Source organism: Mus musculus, chromosome 18 (assembly GCF_000001635.26).
Source record: "Mus musculus strain C57BL/6J chromosome 18, GRCm38.p6 C57BL/6J".
Taxonomy (NCBI): Eukaryota; Metazoa; Chordata; class Mammalia; order Rodentia; family Muridae; genus Mus; species Mus musculus.
In genome coordinates, this window is record NC_000084.6 from 31758504 (window position 1) to 31779854 (window position 21351).

Below are 21351 nucleotides of genomic sequence, written 5' to 3' on the forward strand. Positions count from 1 at the left end.
AATTTATTTTGATTAAAGCTGGAATTTGCCTCCTTATTCAGAAGAAAAAGAAAACACAAAAACATGATCTCAGGTTTTCTGCCTGCTGCGATTCTGGCTCTAAGTGATGATCATACAGTTTTCAGTTCTTCAGGCATCAGGGAAAGTCAGACACTTAACAGAAGCAAGCACTTCAAGCCTGTGATAGGAATTGTGAAGACTACTGTAGGGATTACATTTATGTTACCTCCCTCTCTTTAAAGCATAGGGGTGACATCTTTGGCTCTAAAAGGCGCTGAACATTCTGTTTCCTTGGGTTTTGTTTCCTACAGGTAATTAATGCACTGTTAAATGATTTATATTTTAAAAACACCGTTCTTTGGTCTTTTGAAGATAAATACGTTCAGGATGCCTTCATACTTTAACAGAAAAGCAAAATGCGCTTGAGCCACTTAAAAAAAGACTTTAAAAAATGTGTATGTTTATGTTTATATGTAGCTCATGTGTGTGTGCAGTGCCCGGGAGGCCAGAGGAAGGTGTTCGAGCTATTGACGCTGGAGTTATAGGCAGTTGGGAGCTACCTTGTGGGTGCTGGGAACCTGTCTTACTCAGTCTGTGGAGTTGCTTAGTCCTTTTTTTAAAAAGCTGAATCCTGTATAGTGGGTATTCTGCTGATGTCATCTGGGGCTTCTGGTGATGCTGAACTACAGTCGGGAGTAGGTGTTGCCTGGGCCATCCCTAAAGCTGAGTCAGCCTGCCTTTCTCCAGTGCAGTGGGAAGCTAAGGAGGCCAGGTGCCAATGTTTGACATTCAGCCTGGCACACTCCACATGGGCCTGGTTCTGGCAATCTTTGGCTTGATCTAAGCTGTGCACTTCCACGCCGCTTTCGAGGGCAGAACTCGGTCAGGCAGAGTAATGGGAGCGTGGGCACATGGGGAGAAAAGCCGTTGGCAGCTCTGAATGGCATCGCTAACGTGGGCGACTGCTTGGGGCAAGGCCGTAGCTCCCTAGGCGGCAGCTTGAAGTGCCACCTGCAGCCTTCCTCCGGACAATACCGTCGCGCGACCAAAACTACAACTCCCGACGTGCTCTGCGCCGCGGCCTGGCTCGGGCGGCCAGGCAAATTTGCAGCGGCCGGCCTGACATCGGGTGAGCTGAACTGGTTGGGCTCCTCACCCTCAAGGGGAGCCCAGTAGATGTCAGGTTTTCCCGGAGAGACTCGCTCACTGCCATCTGCGTGAGCCTCGGCCCCCCACAAATGAAAACAGTTGCCTATACACTAAGCAGCGCCAATCACAAAAATGTGCGGACTAATGTCACGTGACCAATGGGCGGTCCTCCCAGAGCTTCGGGATCTCTATGGTTCTCACCGACTCGCTAGAGGACGTTTGGTCCACTGGAGGACTCCCTACATTCTTCCTCCATTACCTCACTGCCTCCGGTGCCTGCTGGGATAGAGGAGGACTCGGGTCCCGACTCGACTCGGTCCTCCGCCCGCCCCGGGAATACCTCTAGCTCTCCCCGGCCGCCACCGCCCCGCCGCTTCCTCCTGTGCCCTCCCGCCGGCCTCCTTCGGGCGTCCTCACCCGTCTTGGGACTCTGCTTTTTCGGGAGCCCCCACCTAGGCGCATGGCTCCATGAAGCAAGAGGAAGAGAAGGCAGAGCGCGAGAGGTCCCGTCCGCCCCGGCTGTGTCTGGGTCAGGAGAGAAGGTGGGGAATTCTAGGGGGCTGTGCCGGGCTTTCTCTTGCCAGGCCTTCTCGAGGCCTGCTCAGTTCCGAGGCGGACAGTACCCTGGAGAGTGGGGTCTCGAGGTGCCCGGCGAGGGGTCCCGGGGCGCAACGGGGGGGGAGGGGCTCATGGAGGCAGCCACCGCGGGTAGGCAAGGCCTCCTCGGGGCTGCCTGTCCCCGCCGAGGACCAACGGGATCCTGAGGCCGTGTGCCCGAGTTCTGGGTGGCAGCTGTCGCCCCTGGCCAAGGAGGCGAGGCAGCAGTTGTAGCCTCAGTGCCTGAAGTCCCTCCAGGAAACAGTCGGAGGAAAGTTTGGTGGTCTCCTGCGCCGCCTGCTGGCCCCCCACCCAGAGTCCCCTCCCCCGCCCGGCGTCTGGATTCCACCCCCGCGGCCCAGACCCAGTTGCTCTACCCGTCGCCCTGTCGTTTCCCCAACTCCCACTGCGCCCTGTACTCTCCTGTCCCACATCCTCCTTTTCACCTTTTCCTTCTGCCTGTTAAACCCCTTCCGGCTCCAGCCTCATCTTTCCCTCTTGTCTGAACGTTTTCTTCCTTAACTCTATTCTCGCACTTTGTTTTCTTTTTTCCTCCTGCCCCATCTTCCTCATCTACTTGTAGCCCCCCTCCCCCCGACCCCTTGCCTACTAACAACCCTCCATCTTAAACTTTGGGTCTTATGCCTGTCCTCGAAGCTGTGTGTTTTGCCCTTCATTTCTTGCCCTGATCTGACTCCTGTCTTTGCTCCCTTATCCCTCTGGGCCTATCTGCTTTCAGTGCCCTCTCTTAGCATTGAGTGGGTGGGGCCTGGAGTTTCTGCTTTGCATAAATTCTGTAGTACTGGGGAAGTAGGGGAGGTGGAAAAGATTGTGAAGAGATTGATGCAAAGCTGAATAAGGATGAATGGCTCCACCGACACTTACCATCGCCTCCTGGCACAAGGTGCCTTGTCCTCAGGGGCCTAGCATGTTGTCCGGTAATTTTTAAGACTTGGGAGTATGCTTGTATACAGAAACCCGTGGAGAGCTCAAAGTGATAGATCCTGGCTAGAGAGCAAGTTTTGACGTGTGTGTGCGTGTGTGTGTGTGTGTGTGTGTGTGTGTGTGTGTGTGTGTGTGTTGGGAGTGGGTGATTAATAATGTATGTAGAATACAGCCTTTGATCCTTGGTGGGACCTCTGTTACTTGTCTTGAAGTCAAGAGAGTTTATTTCCAGATGGTTTTGCTTGTTTGCCTCAGAGATTGCTCTGTTAAATTGTAACTTTTGATCCTGGCGCATACCTTTAATCCCAGCAATCTGAAAATCTTCTCAGTGGTAAAGTCTCTTGGCTCTTGTTTGTTCTAAAATATAAGCCTGATTGTAATCTCACCATTTGTGAAGCAGAGGCAGGCAGCTTTCTAGAGTTTAACCCCAGATTGACTGGTCTAGCTATAGTGTGAGCTGCGGGTCAGCCTGGGCTACACAGAGAAACTGTGTCTGGAAAAACAAGCAAACAAAAACTTTGTAACTTTTGCAAAGACTCCCATACTGCCTAAACATTGTTCACTGCACCTGCATTTCTGTCTTAGGCATTGGAAGAAGGAATGGAATTGGAAGAAAGAAGATTCATTCCAGAGACAAAATAGCTTCCCTTTCCTATTGTAGCTGTTTCCTCTGGGACTATAACCTTTCTGCTTTCAGTGAGTATTTCCGTGAGCATGTTGAAGTGGGGTTTTTGTTGGCTTGAGTCTAAATTTCAGGTGTAAGTGTACTTCATTTCTATTTCTCTTAGTTAGAGTCGATGCTCCTAATGTTATTTAAGTTTTAATTACTTAGTGTGTTTGCCCACATGTGTGTGAATGTTACCACAGTGCATGTGCTGAGGAAGTTAGAAGACAACCTGAGGGAGTCAGTTCGATCCTTCATGTGGGCCATGGGTTCAGGCTGGTTGGCAAATGCCTTACCCTGCTGGGCAGTATTGCTGGCCCTCCAATTGAAATTTTGTGTTTCTTTTCTTTTCTTTCTTTTATTTGGGGGGGGGGGGGTAGTTTTTGAGACAGGGTTTCCCTGTGTAGCCCTGGCTGTCCTGGGACTCACTTTGTAGACCAGGCTGGCCTCCAACTCATAAATCCGCCTGCCTCTGCCTCCTGAGTGCTGGGATTAAAGGCCTGCGCCATCACCGCCGGCCCAATTACTCACTTTTTAAAGACAACCAAAGAGGCCTTTTCCTCCCTGGGCCTCTTAATGATTAAGATCATTAGGTTAATTGATTCATGGACTTAAGACAGTGGCTCACCTTGTATGAAAGTGCATGCATATATTTTCATTTGAGAAGTGAATCTGAAAGATGGGAAATAGAGGTCAACTTGGGCTACATAATGAACTTAGGCACACAAATTAACACAGTTCCTGAACAGTTCTCATTTTGGCCTAATCTGCTGTGGTGCCTTTTATTAAATCCCATCACACATTTGAAAAACAAATTGTACATGTAAACCTTGAACATAGTTCTTGTATACAAGTTAGAGCCTCATCCCTTTGAGTTTAGTAATGATGCCATGCTTTGGTTGAGGACATAGCCCTGTGAGGAATACTTGGCTAGAATGCTCAGGTACCTGTGATGTATCTTGTACAGTACAGTACCCGAAAAATCGTTCTACTTTATTACCAAACCTTTTGTGAGGGAAACAGAAGAGGAAATGTCTTAATTTTATAAATGAAAAAATGGAGGCCCACAAAAATATGGCTCCATGCTGTAGGTCATAGAAAGAGACGGGGCTGGTCAGGAGCAACACAAACTATTAGCTGGAAGAAGTGGGCACACAGACACACACACACACACACACAGTTACACAGAAAAGCCTAGTCTTAGAACTGCTATAAGGATATAGACTTTGCTTTTCATTGTTACTGAGACAGGGTTTCAGTAATCCTGGCTACCCTAGAACTTGCTGTGTAAACCAACCAGATTGGCCTTGAATTGGCCTTGGATTCTTTGCTTTACCTGGGGATGTGTAAGGGTAAAGGTGTGTGCCACCAAGCCGGGTGTGGCTTTATTTACTTGTTTTTGAGACAAAGTCTCTATGTAGCTCAGGCTGGCCGTGAACTCACTGCAGTTCAATTTAATACACATACCCACCCCCTCTCCAGTTCTGGGATTACAACGAGCCATATGCCTACCTCAGGTTGTGAGCATTTTGCTACTTGTTTATTGTTTTAAGTTTCAGGTATTTATAAATAGGTTGTAAAATGATTGCATGGCTTTGTATTCTGTGAGGAAACTGTCCATGTATCACATGCTCAGTGTGTTTATATGGCAGATGCATTTTTGTCGTTGAGTTGAGACAATGAGGCAGACTCTCTTGGAGCCCATACTGGCCTCAGACTCTGTGCGGTTAAGGGTGTGCGTGAGCTTGTGAACCTCCTGTCTCTTGCCCCTGACTCCTGAGTTTTGGGACTATAGGCAAGGCATATACCACCACTCAATGCTGGACACCAGAATACAGCATCTCTCTCTCATCTGACTTTCTTGGAACAATACCATAAATAGCCAGGATTGCAGCTCCTGCACCACACCAGTACTGCACTCATGATATAATTATTACATTGGGTTTCACTTCAACTTTTCAGGGTTGGGAGAAACACCAGCTTGTTCCTGTGTAAGGAAGACTTTCTTTGAAGACACTCAATAGGGACAGAAGCTTTTCCTCTCTGTCCCAGGTCTTTATAAGGTCCTGCATGTCCTCTTCAAACATAAATCCAGATAAGTTTTCTCTGTAGACCAGGTTGGCCTGGAACTCCGAGATCTGCCTGCAGCATGAGTGCTGGGATTAAAGGTGTGCACTACATCTTTATATAAATTATATATATAAAATATATATAAATCTTTATATCTAGATTTATGATTACTGTTTGAAATGGAAGCCATTGACAAAAATCTCTAGCTTTCGATTTGTATCAAGATGTTTGTGATAATAACTATTAGCAAGTAGCCTTTTTGTTTTTTTCTTTTAATGGTCCCTGCTTTTTGGATTTATTTCTACAAAGTTACAGAAGTAGAATAATCCCAGTATTTACCCAGTATTCACCCTCTCCTCCTCCCCAGACATGATTTCTATGTAGCCCTGGCTGGTATAACTGCATGTAGAATAGGCCAAGCCTGAACTCACAGAGATCTTCCTGCCTCCTGAGTGCTGGGATTAAAGGTGTAAGATACAAAACCAGTTTCATTCTATTTTTTAAGATAGGGACTCACTTTGTAACCAGCTTCAAATTCTTTCTTCCCCTTCCTTAGTCTTCCTGAGAGACCTCCAATGTTCTTTATGGCTTCTGCCATCACAGAATGAAAAGAAAGCAGAAATGGTTTCCTAGAGGCCATTACATTTTAAAGTAGAAAAGTATCAAGGTAGCTGTTAGAGAATTAATAGTAATTATGTGCCAAAGAACTGCTAGGTTCCTTTCATGTCTTTGGATTCAAATGGCTCTGTGAGGCTGGGCATGATGGCCGTACCTTTATGGATTCCCAGCACTCAGTAGAGTTGAAGGCTGTACCTTCTGGTGACGCCTATAAAAGGACATGGAAGGAAGCCTTTGCTTTTGCCTGCTTGCCTTCATTCTCACGGGCGAGTTTCATTTATCCTATTGCTGAGGCATTCCCTTACTGACCTTAGACTCTCCTTCAGGATTCAATGTAGATTGAATTCCAGGAGCTCTCTGGGATTCCCTAGTACCCTGAATCAGGTTGCGACTCCTGAGACACCAAGTCTCATAGCCTGAACAGTGACCAGAGTCTTGATCTTTCCGTCAAACCCAGACCAGAGCCCGTGAACTACTCTAATGAATCGTATGTATGTATGGCCTTGAGTTCCACCTACCTCTGCCTCCGAGTGCAGGCATTAAAAGTGTGTGCCACCAACTTCCAGCCATTTAGCATAGTTAAACATAGAGTTCTAGGACAGTTAGAGCTATGTAGAGAGACGCTGTCTCAGAGCAAACAAACCCCACAAGACCATAAAATAGTCCTTTGTGGTAGCAGGTACACAAAAGATGTTATAGCTTGCCTGAGTTTGCAGTCAGACTTTGGATCTCAGAGTTGGAATTTGAGCCAGAGTTGGCAGCAGCTAGATCGTTCCATCTAAGCCAAGATTCTGTCCTCAGAAGTTGGGGGTGTTTCTGGTTGTTTTGTAATGGGCTTTTTTTTTTTTTTTTTTTTTGAAAGAGACACACAGGGAAAAAGGAAGGCCATTTTGCTTGTCCATGTCAGTCAGTACAGCCTTGTGTTCTTGAACTAATACTGGCTTTGATACTTATGAATGATAATTATGAATTATGTGAAATTATTTATGTTAATTCCTGAAATCATAAATTTCCACCCAGGCAAATAAATACTATAATGGACCACTAAAAGTCCCAGCATTTAGAGCTTTTTTTTTTTGTGAGACAGGGTTTGTCAGTGTAGCTCTGGCTTACTCTGTGACCAAGAGGGCCTCAGAGATCCTCTTGCTTCTGCCTCCTCAGTGCTGGGATTAAAGGGGTCCATCTCTGGCTTTACATCAGGCTTATTTAAAATAAGTCACACAAGAGCCAAGTGACTTTACGGCTGAAGCATCCAAATTACTGGGATAAGCACTTCTACTAAAGGCATGGACCACCATTGGCTGAACCAATGTTCTTAACTGCTGAGACAAGACCACCTGAGTACTGGGACTAAAGGTGTGAGCCACCAGTACTCACATTATTTTCCCCAAGTTAAGTTGTATCATCTGTGCAAAGTAAGCCTTTGGGTCATCTCAGTAGAGTGGCACCTGTGGCCAAGTCCAGGACTGAGTGGTCACTCCTGTAGTGAATATAACAGTTTCCAGGATAAATTGGATCAAGATGAGAATTTACAGGATAATTGGCCTAATTTTTAGAATGAATGTTCAAATTGTCCCCTCTTGTTTCCTTTAGCTTTTTCCTCTTTTTCTTCCTCCTCCTCTTCTTCCTCCTCCTTCTCTGTACACATTGCAGGTATGAGCACGTGTAGGCTACCAGAGGTTGATGTCAGGAGACTTTTTAAACAAGATCGATCACTCAACTTCAAGCATATGATTGAGCTAAGCAAGGAGGCTAGTAATTTCTGTGAATCTGCTTGTCTCCACTTCCCTATATTGGGCTTACAGGCACCCCAACACAATACCCAGTGTGTGTATGTATTATAATGTGAGTACTAGAGAACCATGTTTCCAGTCCCTCATTTGTTTTGAGTCATGGCCCCACCATATAGCCTTGACTCTTCTGGGACTCAGATCATGCTAGCGTGAACTTGAAGAGACATTTGTAAAGGTGTGGGCCATCAAGTGTGATGTATATGCCTGTGTTATTTTTTTTTTTATAGAAAATGTTTAGGTTATGTCAACCATGTAAGCCTATATACTTCTGAAAACTCTGAGCTCAGTTCCCCAGTAAGGTGTGAATCATTTTGTACATTTATTTATGTATGTCCACATTTGTCTCATCTGGTGTACAGGAGATTGGAAGGGAAGCTGATACTTCAGCAGCCTATAGGGGAAGGGACAGGGTCTTTGAACACTGAGGGCAGGCCTAACTATTTGATATTTGCAAGGTTAAGAGAAATGTATGAGAAATCATTTATATTCCTGAAATCATAAATTGCCTACTACTACTAATTCCCTTACTTCATGTTGAAGCGTGGGCAGTGTCTCCATCTGGTGGATCTCTGTGTTAACTACCGTGTTCATGTTGATGGGGAAGCTGTGTAGCGAACGATGACAACTGCTGACTTCTGAACTTGGTCCAGGGACTTTACAAGGCATCAGCCAAGGCCTCTATGGGTCACAGTGTTGCATGCTTTGATCAATGCTCTGTACCCAAGGCCACACACCTACTGTGGTTACAGCATTGGTAGTTGTGAGGTTTGGGAAGAGCAACAGATTGGCACAGGTAGCAGAACATTTTTTTTTTTAATAGATTTATGTATTATATGTAAGTACACTGTAGCTGTCTTCAGACACACCAGAAGAGGGAGTCAGATCTCGTTAGGGATGGTTGTGAGCCACCATGTGGTTGCTGGGATTTGAACTCAGGACCTTCGGAAGAGCAGTCGGGTGCTCTTACCTGCTGAGCCATCTCAACAGCCCTAGCAGAACATTTCTTAAAGGATTTGTTTGGGGGGTTTCTCTTGTTTCTGTGGTACTAGGAAAGGATCCCAGAGTCTACAGTGGACTTATCCCACTTTCTCTTACTCTGAAGTGTCTTAAGCTTTATGTAGAATCCCATGCTTCAGGAGTGCAGATGATTTGATCCCTGTAGACTGAGATGCCTATGGTTAGAACTACATCTTAAACAAAGATATTTTGTTTTGTATATGTTTGTGGTTATTGCTTTTTAAGGCCTACGTTAAAATTCTATTGTGAGGAGATATCATAATCAAAGCAACCCCTTTAAAAGAAAGTATTTGTCTGGGATTTGCTTACAGTTGAAGAGGGTTAATTCATGTTCATCATGACCCAGGAAGGCAGGCATCCACTGGAACAATAGCTGAGAGCTTTACATTCTGATCAACAGGCAAGGGACAGAAAGAGAAAGACATTAGGCCAAGTGTCCATCCCCACCTCCCAGAGACACACCTCCAACGAGACCACATCTCCAAATAGTTCTAACTGGGGTCCAAGCATTGAAACCTGAGCGTATGGGCTATTGTCATTCAAACCACTAGAATGTGTTGAGTGTACTTGCAGGCGCTTTCAAAGGCCAGGGTCCTACTGAAATTGAACTTACAGGTGGTTGATGTGAGAGCTGGAAACCAAACTTGGGTCCTGAAAGACCAACCAGTGCTGTTAATTACTGAGCTGTCCCTACAGTCCCTAAGAAAGAGGAAGTTTAATACAATTGGCAAGTAATTGTTAATGTTTTTTGTATTGATGCTGATAACAGTTGGTGGCTGAGAAGTTTTCTGTCGGTACTCTGATTCATTTTACCTTTTAAAAAAAAATATTTTTTTTGTTTATATGAGTACACTGTAGCTGTCTTCAGACACATCAGAAGAGGGCATCAGATCTCATTACAGATGGTTGTGAGCCACCATGTGGTTGCTGAGAATTGAACTCAGGACCTCAGGAAGAGCAGTCAGTGCTATTAACCACTAAGCCATCTCTCCAGCCCTCATTTTACGTTTTTTACCTTCTAGCTTAATATTTGCTTATTTTGGCAGATAAGTAAAGGTAGGCTCCTTAAATTGTTTAAAAAGAAGGAAGTAAGCAATACATCCTAAGTGAAGTAAAGTGACTATGCATTAAGCGTTGTCACATGGCCAAGCATAGGAGCACATGCCTGTAATCCTAGCGTGGGAGGTTGAGATGAGGACAGGAGTTCAAGGCTGGGTTGGCAGCATAAACTTTGTACCAAGAAACAAAACCAAAGGCTGGAAGGGGTATATACTGTTTTCACAGACTACCCAGGTTCAAAACTACCTCTAACTTCAGATTCAGGGCCTCTGATGACCACCCTTAGCTGACCTCTGCAAACACTTGACCTCACTTGTACCGCTTTCTCCACATAACACAGTTAAAAACAAGCAAACAAAATCTTTGCAGTTGCGAGGGGCAGGGGAACTCAACAAAACCAAGACAATAAAAAAAATCTGTTAGCAATCAGTTTCAGTATAAGAATGGCTCCATAGGCTCATTTGACTCCTTAGTCACCAGGGAATGGAGTGCTTTGAAAGAATTAAGAATTGTCTTGGTCATGGTGTCTTTTCACAGCAATAGAACAAAAGAGTATGGTATGTATGTATGTATGTATGTATGTTTTGTTTTTTGAGACAGGGTCTTACTGTGTAGCCCTGGCTGTTCTGAAACTCACTATGTAGACCAGGCTGGCCTTTGCCTGTCTGTGCCATCTGCCTGTCTCTGCCTTCCAAGTGCTGGGATTAAAGGCATGAACCACCATGCCATGCCTTAAAAACTCTTCAATGAAATAATTCCTAGGTTTGAGGGCAGACAGATTGGCAACTAACTGGCCAACAACAGACAGAAGTTACCCAGGAGTATTTTGGGCCTTACTGGCTTGCTTGAGTGCCAGTCCTGACATCCTTTGATCAACAGCAATGTGGAAGTGTAAGCCGAATAAACCCTTTCCTCCCCAATTTGCTTCTTGGTCATGATGTTTGTGCAGGAATAGAAACCCTGACTAAGCCAGGCGGTGGTGGCACACACCTTTACCCCAGCACTTGGGAGGCAGAGGCAGGCGGATTTCTGAGTTCGAGGTCAGCTTGGTCTACAAAGTGAGCCAGGGCTATACAGAGAAACCCTGTCTTGGAAAAAAAAAAAAAAAAAAGAAAAGAAAAGAAAAAGAGAAAGAAAAAGAAAAAGAAACCCTGACTACGACAAATTGGTACCAGCAGGGTGGGGTATTCCTGTGACAACCTGACCATGTTTTGGGGAGGCCTGTGGAAGGACTTTGGAACTTTGGGCCAGAAGATCCATTTGGTGTTAAGAGCTCTGTGAGATGTTGTGTAGGAGCTTGGAAGATAATGTTGAACAGTGCAGAAAATGGAGGCCTGGCTTGTGAAATTTCAGAGAGAAAATTAAAGACTCTTTTCAGGGCCATTTTGGATTGTGAAGATTCTGTGGTTCTGGTTAGCTGGGGCTGAAGAATCAGCTGTGATTAACAAGATACCAGAACTACTAAAGTGAAAACTTGGCATTACTGGGACTATTGATGCTGGTTAGCTGGAGCTAAGAAATTAGCGGTGATTAAGAAGAGACCAGCATCACTGAGATGACATCTTCTGGGAAGTGTTTTCTGAGAGCACAGAGGCTGTGTTCCAGAGATAGCCAAGGTTGTACCTTCTGCTGTGGCTGGACTTAGTAATGTGTAAGAGTTACCCAGGTGGTACTGGTTCTGAAGGCATGAAGGGGTTACACAGAGCAATGGAAGGCCATTGGTGAAGGTGCAGCCTCAGTTACACTTGATAGCCCAGGACTGAAGGGGTCATGCAAAGAAGTTGAGAGGTTGTTGGTGAAGCCTAGTTACAGCGGAAGACAGCAGTGTTTTGGAAATGCCAGTACCGTGAGATGATCACCAAGAGCAGCAGCAGCAACAGCAATGAAGTACAGGCAGCTGGAGCCTAGAAGACAACGTGTGTGCTACAAAGTTGCTATGCTGGAGAAGTGACCCAAGCCTTTGGAGGAGCCCAGAAGATGAATTGGATCCCAGACATTGGACAGTTGGAGTTTGATTTTGCTTTTCATTGTGACTGTGCCCTGATTGATGCTTTTCCCTCTTGAAGTATTTTAGTGGAACCCACAGTTAAGAGACTTTTTAATTGTAAAGACTTCGGATTTTAAGAGAGATTGAAATTTTAAGAATTTGCAAAGACTGTGGGATTTTTAGTTATTTACATCTTGGGGATGAATAGGAAACTAAAGGTTGAGGCTTAATAGTGATGAAGTGGGGAGGTCCCTTTGTGGGTTGTGTCATCTCTGGGCTGGTAGTCTTGGTTCTATAATCATCGAGCAGGCTGAGCAAGCCAGGGGAAGCAAGCCAGTAAAGAACATCCCTCCATGGCCTCTGCATCAGCTCCTGCTTCCTGACCTGCTTGAGTTCCTGACTTCCTTGGTGATGAACAGCAGTATGGAAGTGTAAGCTGAATAAACCCTTTCCTCCCCAACTGCTTCTTGGTCATGATGTTGTATAGGAATATAAACCCTGCCTAAGACAAGGACCAAACACGTGAGAAGTCGATTGTGAAGCTCAGTTTTAGAATGGCTGTTCTGAACGCTAGAAGTTTGTTAAAACTTACACACTGTGGATCTATCTAATATTGCTGAGTAAGGATTTTTATTTGCAAATGCTTTACAATAAAGGCTTGTTTATTTTGGGTCTCACTGTGTAGCTTAGTCTGCCCTGGGACATATTATGTAGACCAGGTTGGCTTTGAACTCAGATCTGCCTGCTTCTGCCTCTTCTTTCCAGGTACTGGAATTAGAAGCTTGCACCACTTTGCCTAACTTGTAAAGATGGTATTGTCCTCATCTATTTGCATCCTATCTCTGTCTACTTGCCTTAGTAGTATTTTGGGATAGACAGCTGCCCATTGCCTGCCTCTCTCCATGGTGGCTATAAACTTTATAGAAACTCATTAGGAAAATTTAGGACAGGTCAGATTCCTGTCTAGAACTTTTTTCTGGTTGAAAAAAAAAATTGACAGCTTGAAAAGCAGTTCATTTCTGCTAGGGGGACTGGAGCAAAGACTGTTGTGCTTTGAGTGTCAAGGTCAGAAGATAACTTGTAGCCAGTTCTGTCCTTCCACCAAACAAGTCATAGGGGTTCAACATAGGCCATCAATCAGGATTGATTGGCAGGCAGCCCTCTTACTGGTCCTTGACAGCTTTTAACTGATCCATACAAACAATTTGTGTTTGATTTGTTTTGTTTGTGATTCATTCCATTAGTACTTACCTGTTCTCTTTTGTAGGGTTCTGCAGCATTCCAGATCAAGAACACCAAATCAGGATGGGAAAAAGACGTTGTGTTCCTCCCCTTGAGCCCAAGTTGGCAGCAGGCTGTTGTGGGGTCAAGAAGCCCAAACTATCTGGAAGTGGAACGCACAGTCACGGGAACCAGTCTACAACTGTTCCTGGCTCAAGTTCAGGACCTCTTCAAAACCACCAGCATGTGGACAACAGCAGTGGTCGGGAAAATGTATCGGACTTAACTCTGGGACCTGGAAACTCTCCTATTACACGAATGAATACTGCATCTGGAGCCCTGAGCCCTCTCCCCCGGCCCAATGGAACTGCCAATAGCACTAAGAACCTGGTGGTGACTGCAGAGATGTGCTGCTACTGCTTTGATGTGCTCTACTGTCACCTCTATGGCTTCCCACAGCCACGGCTTCCTAGATTCACCAATGACCCCTAGTGAGTAACTTAGACATGGGACTATGTGGGGGGCATGGTAACATCTTTCTGGGGTTACTCTCTAAACAGGGTCTGCTTAAATGGTTCTAGAAACACACTTTTTGTTGGTGGTGGTTGTGGTTATGTAACACAGCATAGCGTAGGTAGAGAAGTCACTGGGAACCTCAATGTGAAATCTAAGTGAATGTGAATCAGAAGTGTTTGAGGGTCAAGCAAGCTAGAGACTAGGAACTCTCATTCATTGGGAGCTTTTAAGAAAGATTGCTTCTTTCTTGTCCATTTTCCTGTATATGCATGTGTGGGGGTAGCATGCATGTGTTTGTACAAGTGGCTCAAGGTTGATGTTTGAAAATCATCTTAGAGTGCTTTTCCACCTTCAGAGTTGACCTCATTCTAACTCAGAACTGGTGGGTATGGCTAGTCTGTTAGCCAGCTTGGCCAGGATATACTGTCTCTACCACTGAAGCCTGAATTACAGGTGGGCCACCACACCCACTGTCATTTATGTGGATTCTGAGGATCCAAATGCTAGTCTTCACACTTGAACCACAAAGCTCTTTGAACCACTGAGCCATCCTCTTCTTATTTAAGGAGTACTTTTATAAAATATCTTATATGAAAAAAGGCATGCCAATGTTTTCTTCAAACCACTGCTGCCAGGTGGTGGTGGTGCACACCTTTAATCCCAGCACTTGAGGCAGACTCAGGTATCTGGAGCTCTGAGTTTCAATGCAGCCTGGTGAGTTCCAGGACAGCTAGGGCTACACAGAGAAACCCTGTCTTGGGGGTTGGGGGGGGGGGGTGGAGAAGGAAAAAGTACCTCTGCGTTTGGGTGTTTGTTTCCAGGGCATGCTTTGGTGGTGTTCATTCCCTGGGTTGATGCTGTGCTGAGGGTTCTTCAGAGCCTTGAGCAAAGTTGGAGTAGAAAGCAAAGGCCCTTGTCTTTGGGAGACACATTTGAGTTGGCAAGCAGCTACACACAGAAATGTAAGGGAAGTTACACCGTAAGTGTTCTTGGAGGAAATGTGGAGGGAAATGACTTTTCAGGGAATTTTATTTATTTTGAGACACAGTCACACTATGCAGCTCTGACTGTCCTGGAATTCACTGTGTAGATCAGGTTGGCTTTGAACTCAGAGGCGTGCTTCTGCCTCCCAGTGCTAGGACTAAAGGCATGTGCCACCACACCTGGCTTCCAGGGAATTTTTGATGTGGGGTGCTATGATCAGATACTCACAACAGAGACGAGGAGATTGAAGCCTGGTAAGATATATATAGGGATGGTTGTATTCAGAGCCTTGAATTTTTAACCTGGGGGTGGCTGAACTAGACTAGAGTAGGTTTGGCACAGTAGTTCTGATATGGTGCAAGTATATTATTGAAAGGAAATGAGAGTAGGTGAGAGATCTGTCAGAGATAAAGATAATAGGTAAGGACTGGTAAGATGGCTCCTTGAGTAAAGTGTTTACAAGTGTGAGGATCTGACTTCAGAATCTCAGAACCCATAGAAACAGACAGTTGCTTGTCTGTATTCTTAGTACTCCAGTGAGGTGGGACAAGAGAGCGTATAGAGTTTGGAGTATGCAGCAAAGAACAGGAGACCCTATTCCTAATAGAAAGTCTATTAACCAGAGCTATTTGTAGATTGCCAGTAGTTACAATTGTGAGAAAAATGACAGAGAATGCTTGTAGCTAAGGGTTGTGCAGTACGGGCCAGGTGTGTCATCATGAATGAGGGAGCTGCTCAGTGAAACAGTAAAGGAGGAGAGGATATGAACAGTTGGAGAGGGGAGATTGTTGGGTGCTGCAGAGCACGCTTGTAATTCCAGTAGAGAACTGGGCAGCTTTGAATGATAGTCTCCAGCAAAGTAAAAAGCAAGAGTTGAGTTCTAGGCAGGAAAAGCTTATACCTATGTGAGGACATAGCATAGGAAAAGGGGACACAGCTTCTCCTGCCGCCTCTTGATGCTTTCTATGTTTTTAGCCAGGGCTGAGCAACTTTCAGAAAGAGCAGAAATGAATGGAAATGTATCTAGGATTAATCTAAGGCTGGGGAATCTGTTTTATGGTTTGTTTTTGTTTCCTGTTTGTTTTGTTTTTTTTGTTTTTTGTTGTTTTTAGTCCTCTCTTTGTGACCTGGAAGACAGGGCGAGACAAGCGGCTTCGTGGCTGCATTGGGACCTTCTCAGCCATGAATCTTCATTCAGGACTCAGGGAATACACATTAACCAGGTAATGCCACAAATACAAGAAAATGTTCACAAATTAACTAGAATTGAAAATAGCTGTGTACCCTCATTTCTTCAAAATGTTTAATAGAGTCTTGACGTTCCCTTTTTGAAGGGGAGAAATGTAAGAATGACCCCTAAGTCCTGCAAAGACAGTTCATACCGACTGACATTAGTGTTAGATGCTGGGAGACGCTGTCAGAGGCCCTCGGGACTCAGCTATGTGGGCTCTGTGGCATGCAGTGTTGTGTCCTAACTGGAGGCAGCCTCACTTATATTTTCTGTTCCCTCTAGTGCACTTAAGGACAGCCGATTCCCTCCCCTGACCCGAGAGGAGCTGCCCAAACTTTTCTGTTCTGTCTCCCTCCTTACTAACTTTGAAGATGCCAGTGACTACCTGGACTGGGAGGTGAGAACAGCTGCATTTGGAACTCTGCATCTCTCGTTGCATTTGGGTTCGGGTTAGTACATGGTAATGTATCTCCTTCATTGAGAGGGTCTCAGAATGACAGACAGAAAAGGCATTCTTTGCTATGAGCCGGGTGTGGTGACAGACACCTTTAATCCCTGCACTCAGTGGATCTGTTAGTTTAAAACCAGCTTGGAGTCAGGACTGCATAGTATGACCATGTCTGCTCCCTACCCCAGAAAAAAACCTCTCTATTTCTTTCCAGTCTGATCTATTCTAGATTAAATAAGATCCATCTGGTCTTTCTCCTATGTTTAGTTAAGAAATAATGAAATGCCAGGTATGGTGGTGCTTGCCTCATCACTCAGGAGGCAAAGGCAGATGATCTCTGTGAGACCAAAGTGAGATCAGAGAAACCCTGTCTTGAAGAAAGAGGAAAGAAAGAATGAGAACAAAACACTCTAGATGTCTCTGGAGAAGAGTTTATTAGAATTGAGAGGTGATTTAGGCATGGTGGTGTACACCTCTAATCTATACTTGGGAGACTTGAGTTTGAGGACAGCCTGATCTACACAAAGAAACCCTGTCTTGAAAAGCAAAAACATAAAGAAAAAGAGAAAGGAAAGGAAAGGAAGGAAGGAAGGAAGGAAGGAAGGAAGGAAGGAAGGAAGGAAAGAGAGAGAGAGAGAGAGAGAGAGAGAGAGAGAGAGAGAGAAAGAAAGAAAGAAAGAAAGAAAGAAAGAAAGAAAGAAAGAGAGAGAAAAGAAAAGAAAGTAAAAGAAAAGAAGAAAGAAAATGCCTCTAATGTATCAGTCAAGAGGTGGAAGGAAGGGGATTGCAAGTTCCAGACCAGTTTGGACCATATAGTAAGACACACACACACACACACACACACACACACACACACTCCAAAGGGAAACAAATTTGAAGAAAAATGAACAGTTTGATATGTTCATATAGTAGAGTTGGGCTAGAAGTAAAATAAACTGTTTAGGTATGCCATTTCAAGAATTTTATTTTGCAACCTTCATATTCTCAGAGGTACAACTACATATATATTTGACTGTCCCTTTGGTTTCTATGCTTTAGTCATGTAAAAAAATGTCTTTTCCCAGCCTGGGGTCAAGCAGCTCAGGAGACGATGTGATTATTATGATTATTGTGACTACTATGTGGGTGATATAAATGTTGTTAGAGTCAGAAAATGCCATGTACTTGGTCATATTTTTCTGTAGGTAGGGGTCCATGGAATTCGGATTGAATTCATCAATGAAAAAGGCATCAAACGCACAGCCACATATTTACCTGAGGTTGCTAAGGAACAAGGTGAGTTGGACAGATGGCCACTGAACTGTGCAGCTCACAGCCATGCCAGTTAAAAGGCAGGAGAGAGAAGGACTCAGCTCAACTGCCACCAAGTATGGATGTCCTTCTTCCTCTTAGCTCTTCCCAGATTCCTGTAGGACAAAGGCAAACTGACATAGACATTAGGAACTGGGGATGGGAGTGAGTGGGGTGGAAGGGAGGAAAATAGCTTTCTTACTTGATTATGGCTTCAAATGGTTCCTTCCAATGAATAGTTCTATTTCTTTGTTCCCTTAAGCTTCAGTGAAATCACAGAAACTAGTTTGACAGTGTTTTATCTTTCATTATAAAGAAAAGTGCTGTATTTCTAACTGAAATCTGTACATGGTATTTTATTTGGTAAAGTATAAAGAAACATCTTCTATTGCTTTTTAAGAGCTCAGTAGTTTCGAGATGTGGTGGCACATGACTTTAATCCCATCATCAGGGAGGCACACACAGGGAGTTTCTATGAATTCAACACCAGCCTGGTCTACGTAGGACTGGAAAGCCAGTCAGGGTTACACAGAGACTCCAGCAGACAAGCTCAGTAGTTAGTGAGTGAGTTCTAATGATGGGGACAGTAAAGGTAGGAAGCGGGTTGGGCACATTTTCTCTTTGAAAGAGTATCTAGAATTCCTTTCTTGTACTTTCTGTGATATGTAACCCCATTTTCTTTCTTTCTTGGAATTAGTCTGGTTTTGAAAATAATATGTGAAACACAGTAATTGTTGGGTGTGAACCTGGAATAGAGAAAAATATCCAGTTAAGTATATTAATGAACTACTTATGTGGAAAGCGATCGCCTTGTTGGTTTTCATTGTGGTTGTGTTTTAAACTTGTTCAAAAAGCAGTGTGTATGTAGCATAAAAAGGATGAATTTTAAGATATTTTGGTTAGGTCATAAATCCAATATGTTCCTGTTTAAAGAATATCAAACATTATAGTTTTTAGTAGTTAGATATTAATTTTAGCTCAGTTAAATAATCAAATTGTTTCTCCCATTTTAAATTTGAGAAAATTTAAAATTGGGAAGGGAGCTTCTATAGTAATTGGGAGGATGGGGCTCAAATTGCTGCACTTTATTTATTTATTTATTTATTTATCTAGCTTAAACTGGAGAGATGGTCCAGGGTTAAGAATGTGTGCTGCTCTTGCAGGGGACCACATTTTGGTTCCTAGCAACCACCTCAGGTAGCTTACAATTGCCACCTAACCCCACTGCCTTCCTTGGGCTCCTGGACACATACCTACATACAGACACACAAAGAGACATAAACTAAAAACAAATGTGAAGACTGAGGTGCGCCCAGCGGTACACACTCAAGTCCCGATACTCAGGAGACTGAAGTAAAAGGATCTCCTTTTTTAAGTCTGAGCATAAACTGGGGTACACATTACAAGACCACGTATCCAAAACAAACAAACTAAAACAAAAAACAAAACCCAAAACCAACCAACCAACCAGTAAAGGACATTTAGCAATACTACAGATGTGAAGAACTTTTCTCTCTTCACTAAGGAAATAATTTTCTTATTGCTATCAGTTCTGTCATACCTGAAGGAAGGCTGTTCAAGGCAGTAAAAGCCACATAATTGAATTCTCCCTCTTGGCTGGTGAATGGCTCAGCAAGAGAGTCCTTCCTGCTCTTCCAGAGAACTGAAGTTTGATTTCTGGTTCCCAAGTCTGCCTCCATGGGGATCCTTTGTTTCTGGCATCTGGGGTGTATGCACTCTGGTTCACATAGTCAAACACACACACACACACAATTTAAAATAATTAAAAAAAATTCGCCTCTTCTGTAGTGACACAGGATGTGATGCCTGCAGTTCCATCTGCGTAGGAGGCTGAGAAATTTCTTGGAGCTGAAAGTTCAAGGTCATCCTAGGTGTGGCTGGAGAGATGGCTCAGTGGTTGAGAACACTGGCTGCTCTTCCAAAGGACTCAGGTTCAGTTCCCAGCACCCACGTGGCAGCTCACAACTGTCAACTCCAGTTCCAGGGAACCAGACGCCCTCAGACATAACATGCAGGGAAAATACCAATGCACATGAAAAAATAGTAATAACAAAATAAAAACAAAAAAACAAAACCCAGGTAATAGTAGTAGTGCATGCCTTTAGTCCCAGCATTTGGAAGGTAGAATGATCTCTGGGTTAGAGGCCAGCCTGGTCTACAGAGAGTTCCAAGACAGCCAAGGCTACACAGAAAAACCTCATCTTGACAAACTGAAAATAAAATACAAAGAGTAATTCTTACTGCTTTGCAGTGGACCCAGATTTGCTTCCCATCACCCATGATGGGCTGCTTACCACCTATAACTCCACTTTCAGGGGACCCTACATCATCTTCTGTCTTCATGTGTACATACCACCAACATACACATACCCAGAGATAAAAAGTAAAATAAAGTCTTTAAAAAAAAAATCTAGGCAATGTAGTGAGACCCTGTCTTTCTAATCTGCCTTTTTATAGAGCAGCCCTGGGTACAACATGATCTTCAGTAATATCTGGTAAGAAAGAGCGGGAGACTTGGACAGGATCATGGCACAATGAGTTTTAATGTACGTGTCAGGGTCTTAGCTGGACTGTTAGTGAGGCTGATTGGCTTCCAGTGTGTGGGACCATGGCCCAGTGCTTCCTTGTCCCCAGCACACTCTGTTTCTTGAATCCCATTTGTCTTCCTACACTGGTCATATTGGAGCATGTTCCCCCCATGTTTTGACTGTGTACTGACCCTATTTTGGCTTGTTTTCCTCAGACTGGGATCAGATCCAGACAATAGATTCCTTGCTCAGGAAAGGTGGTTTTAAGGCTCCAATTACCAGTGAATTCAGAAAATCAATCAAACTCACAAGGTAAGCAGCTGCCCTCTTCTCCTTGTTAGGTGTTCTTAAATGGGGGTTGAATACAGGATCTGTGGTGGGAAGGAGAAGAAAACAGTATTTATACCCCTAAGCCAAAGGTGTTTGTGTGAGATAGAGCTCAGAGGATAGATATAGTGGCTGCAAAAGTGGAGACTCCCCTGCTAGTCTTTGTTTCCACAGCCAATCTGACAGTTCCACCTGCCAAGGAGATTTCGGGGGAGGATGGATTTAGATTTAAAAGGTGAGGCCTCCAGCATGTAAATTCAGGGTCACTTAAAGGTGGTCTTCCTAGTCACCACATTCAGATGGCAGAGAATAAAGCAGAGTCATATTTACAAGGAACCAAAAGGAGCCGATCATTTGGGGAATAGTACTTCTAGGGCAAGCTGACTATAGTTTTATAGAACACATACTAACTTGGGTCTGTATCCCAGGCTTAGTTATTTATTAGCTATGTAACCTGGGAAGTTAGTCCATCTCCCTGAACTGTTTCCTGTCTGTAGGATGCAAGTTGTAATTCCTTCAGGTTTTAAGGTAAGGTATAGTATTTTCAGCCAAGGGTGACACTGGAGGTGTTCAGTGGGTGTCAGTGTTCTACCCCTTTGTGCTGATGTCGGGAACAGAGAAGTTAGCCTTGGTGGGCCTTTGCTATGCCCCTCATCTACAAAATGCTGAGTCATCGTATGCTAGTTTCACAGGTCTGTTTGGAAGATAACCCAGTGTTTTTGAATGCAGTAAATTCCAAAAAATCAAGGGGCTGGGACTGCGGCGGCTCAGTGGTAGAGCTTAATATATAGCATGCTCAAGGCCCTGGGCTGCTTCTCCAGCACCAAAATATAACAACAGTAATAACAGTAACAATAAACACTGCAAATACAAAGCATTATTACTA

The 21351-nt window shown here is 44.2% G+C and overlaps 1 protein-coding gene across 12 annotated transcripts in view; it reads left to right on the plus strand.

The window, feature by feature from the left end:
- Positions 1–21351, plus strand: part of Ammecr1l (AMME chromosomal region gene 1-like) — a 25580-nt gene continuing 4229 nt past the window's right edge. For 2 of the 12 annotated variants that reach the window (XM_030250427.1, XM_030250426.1), the window contains exons 1-7: positions 1–1691; positions 3277–3387; positions 13167–13611; positions 15733–15843; positions 16134–16248; positions 17484–17574; positions 20354–20450. In XM_030250427.1, coding sequence (XP_030106287.1) covers positions 13205–13611; positions 15733–15843; positions 16134–16248; positions 17484–17574; positions 20354–20450 — 821 coding nt within the window. In that variant the 5' untranslated portion in view covers positions 1–1691; positions 3277–3387; positions 13167–13204. The other 10 variants (XM_006525841.4, XM_006525842.2, XR_003952506.1 and 7 more) reach the window with 9 other exon arrangements.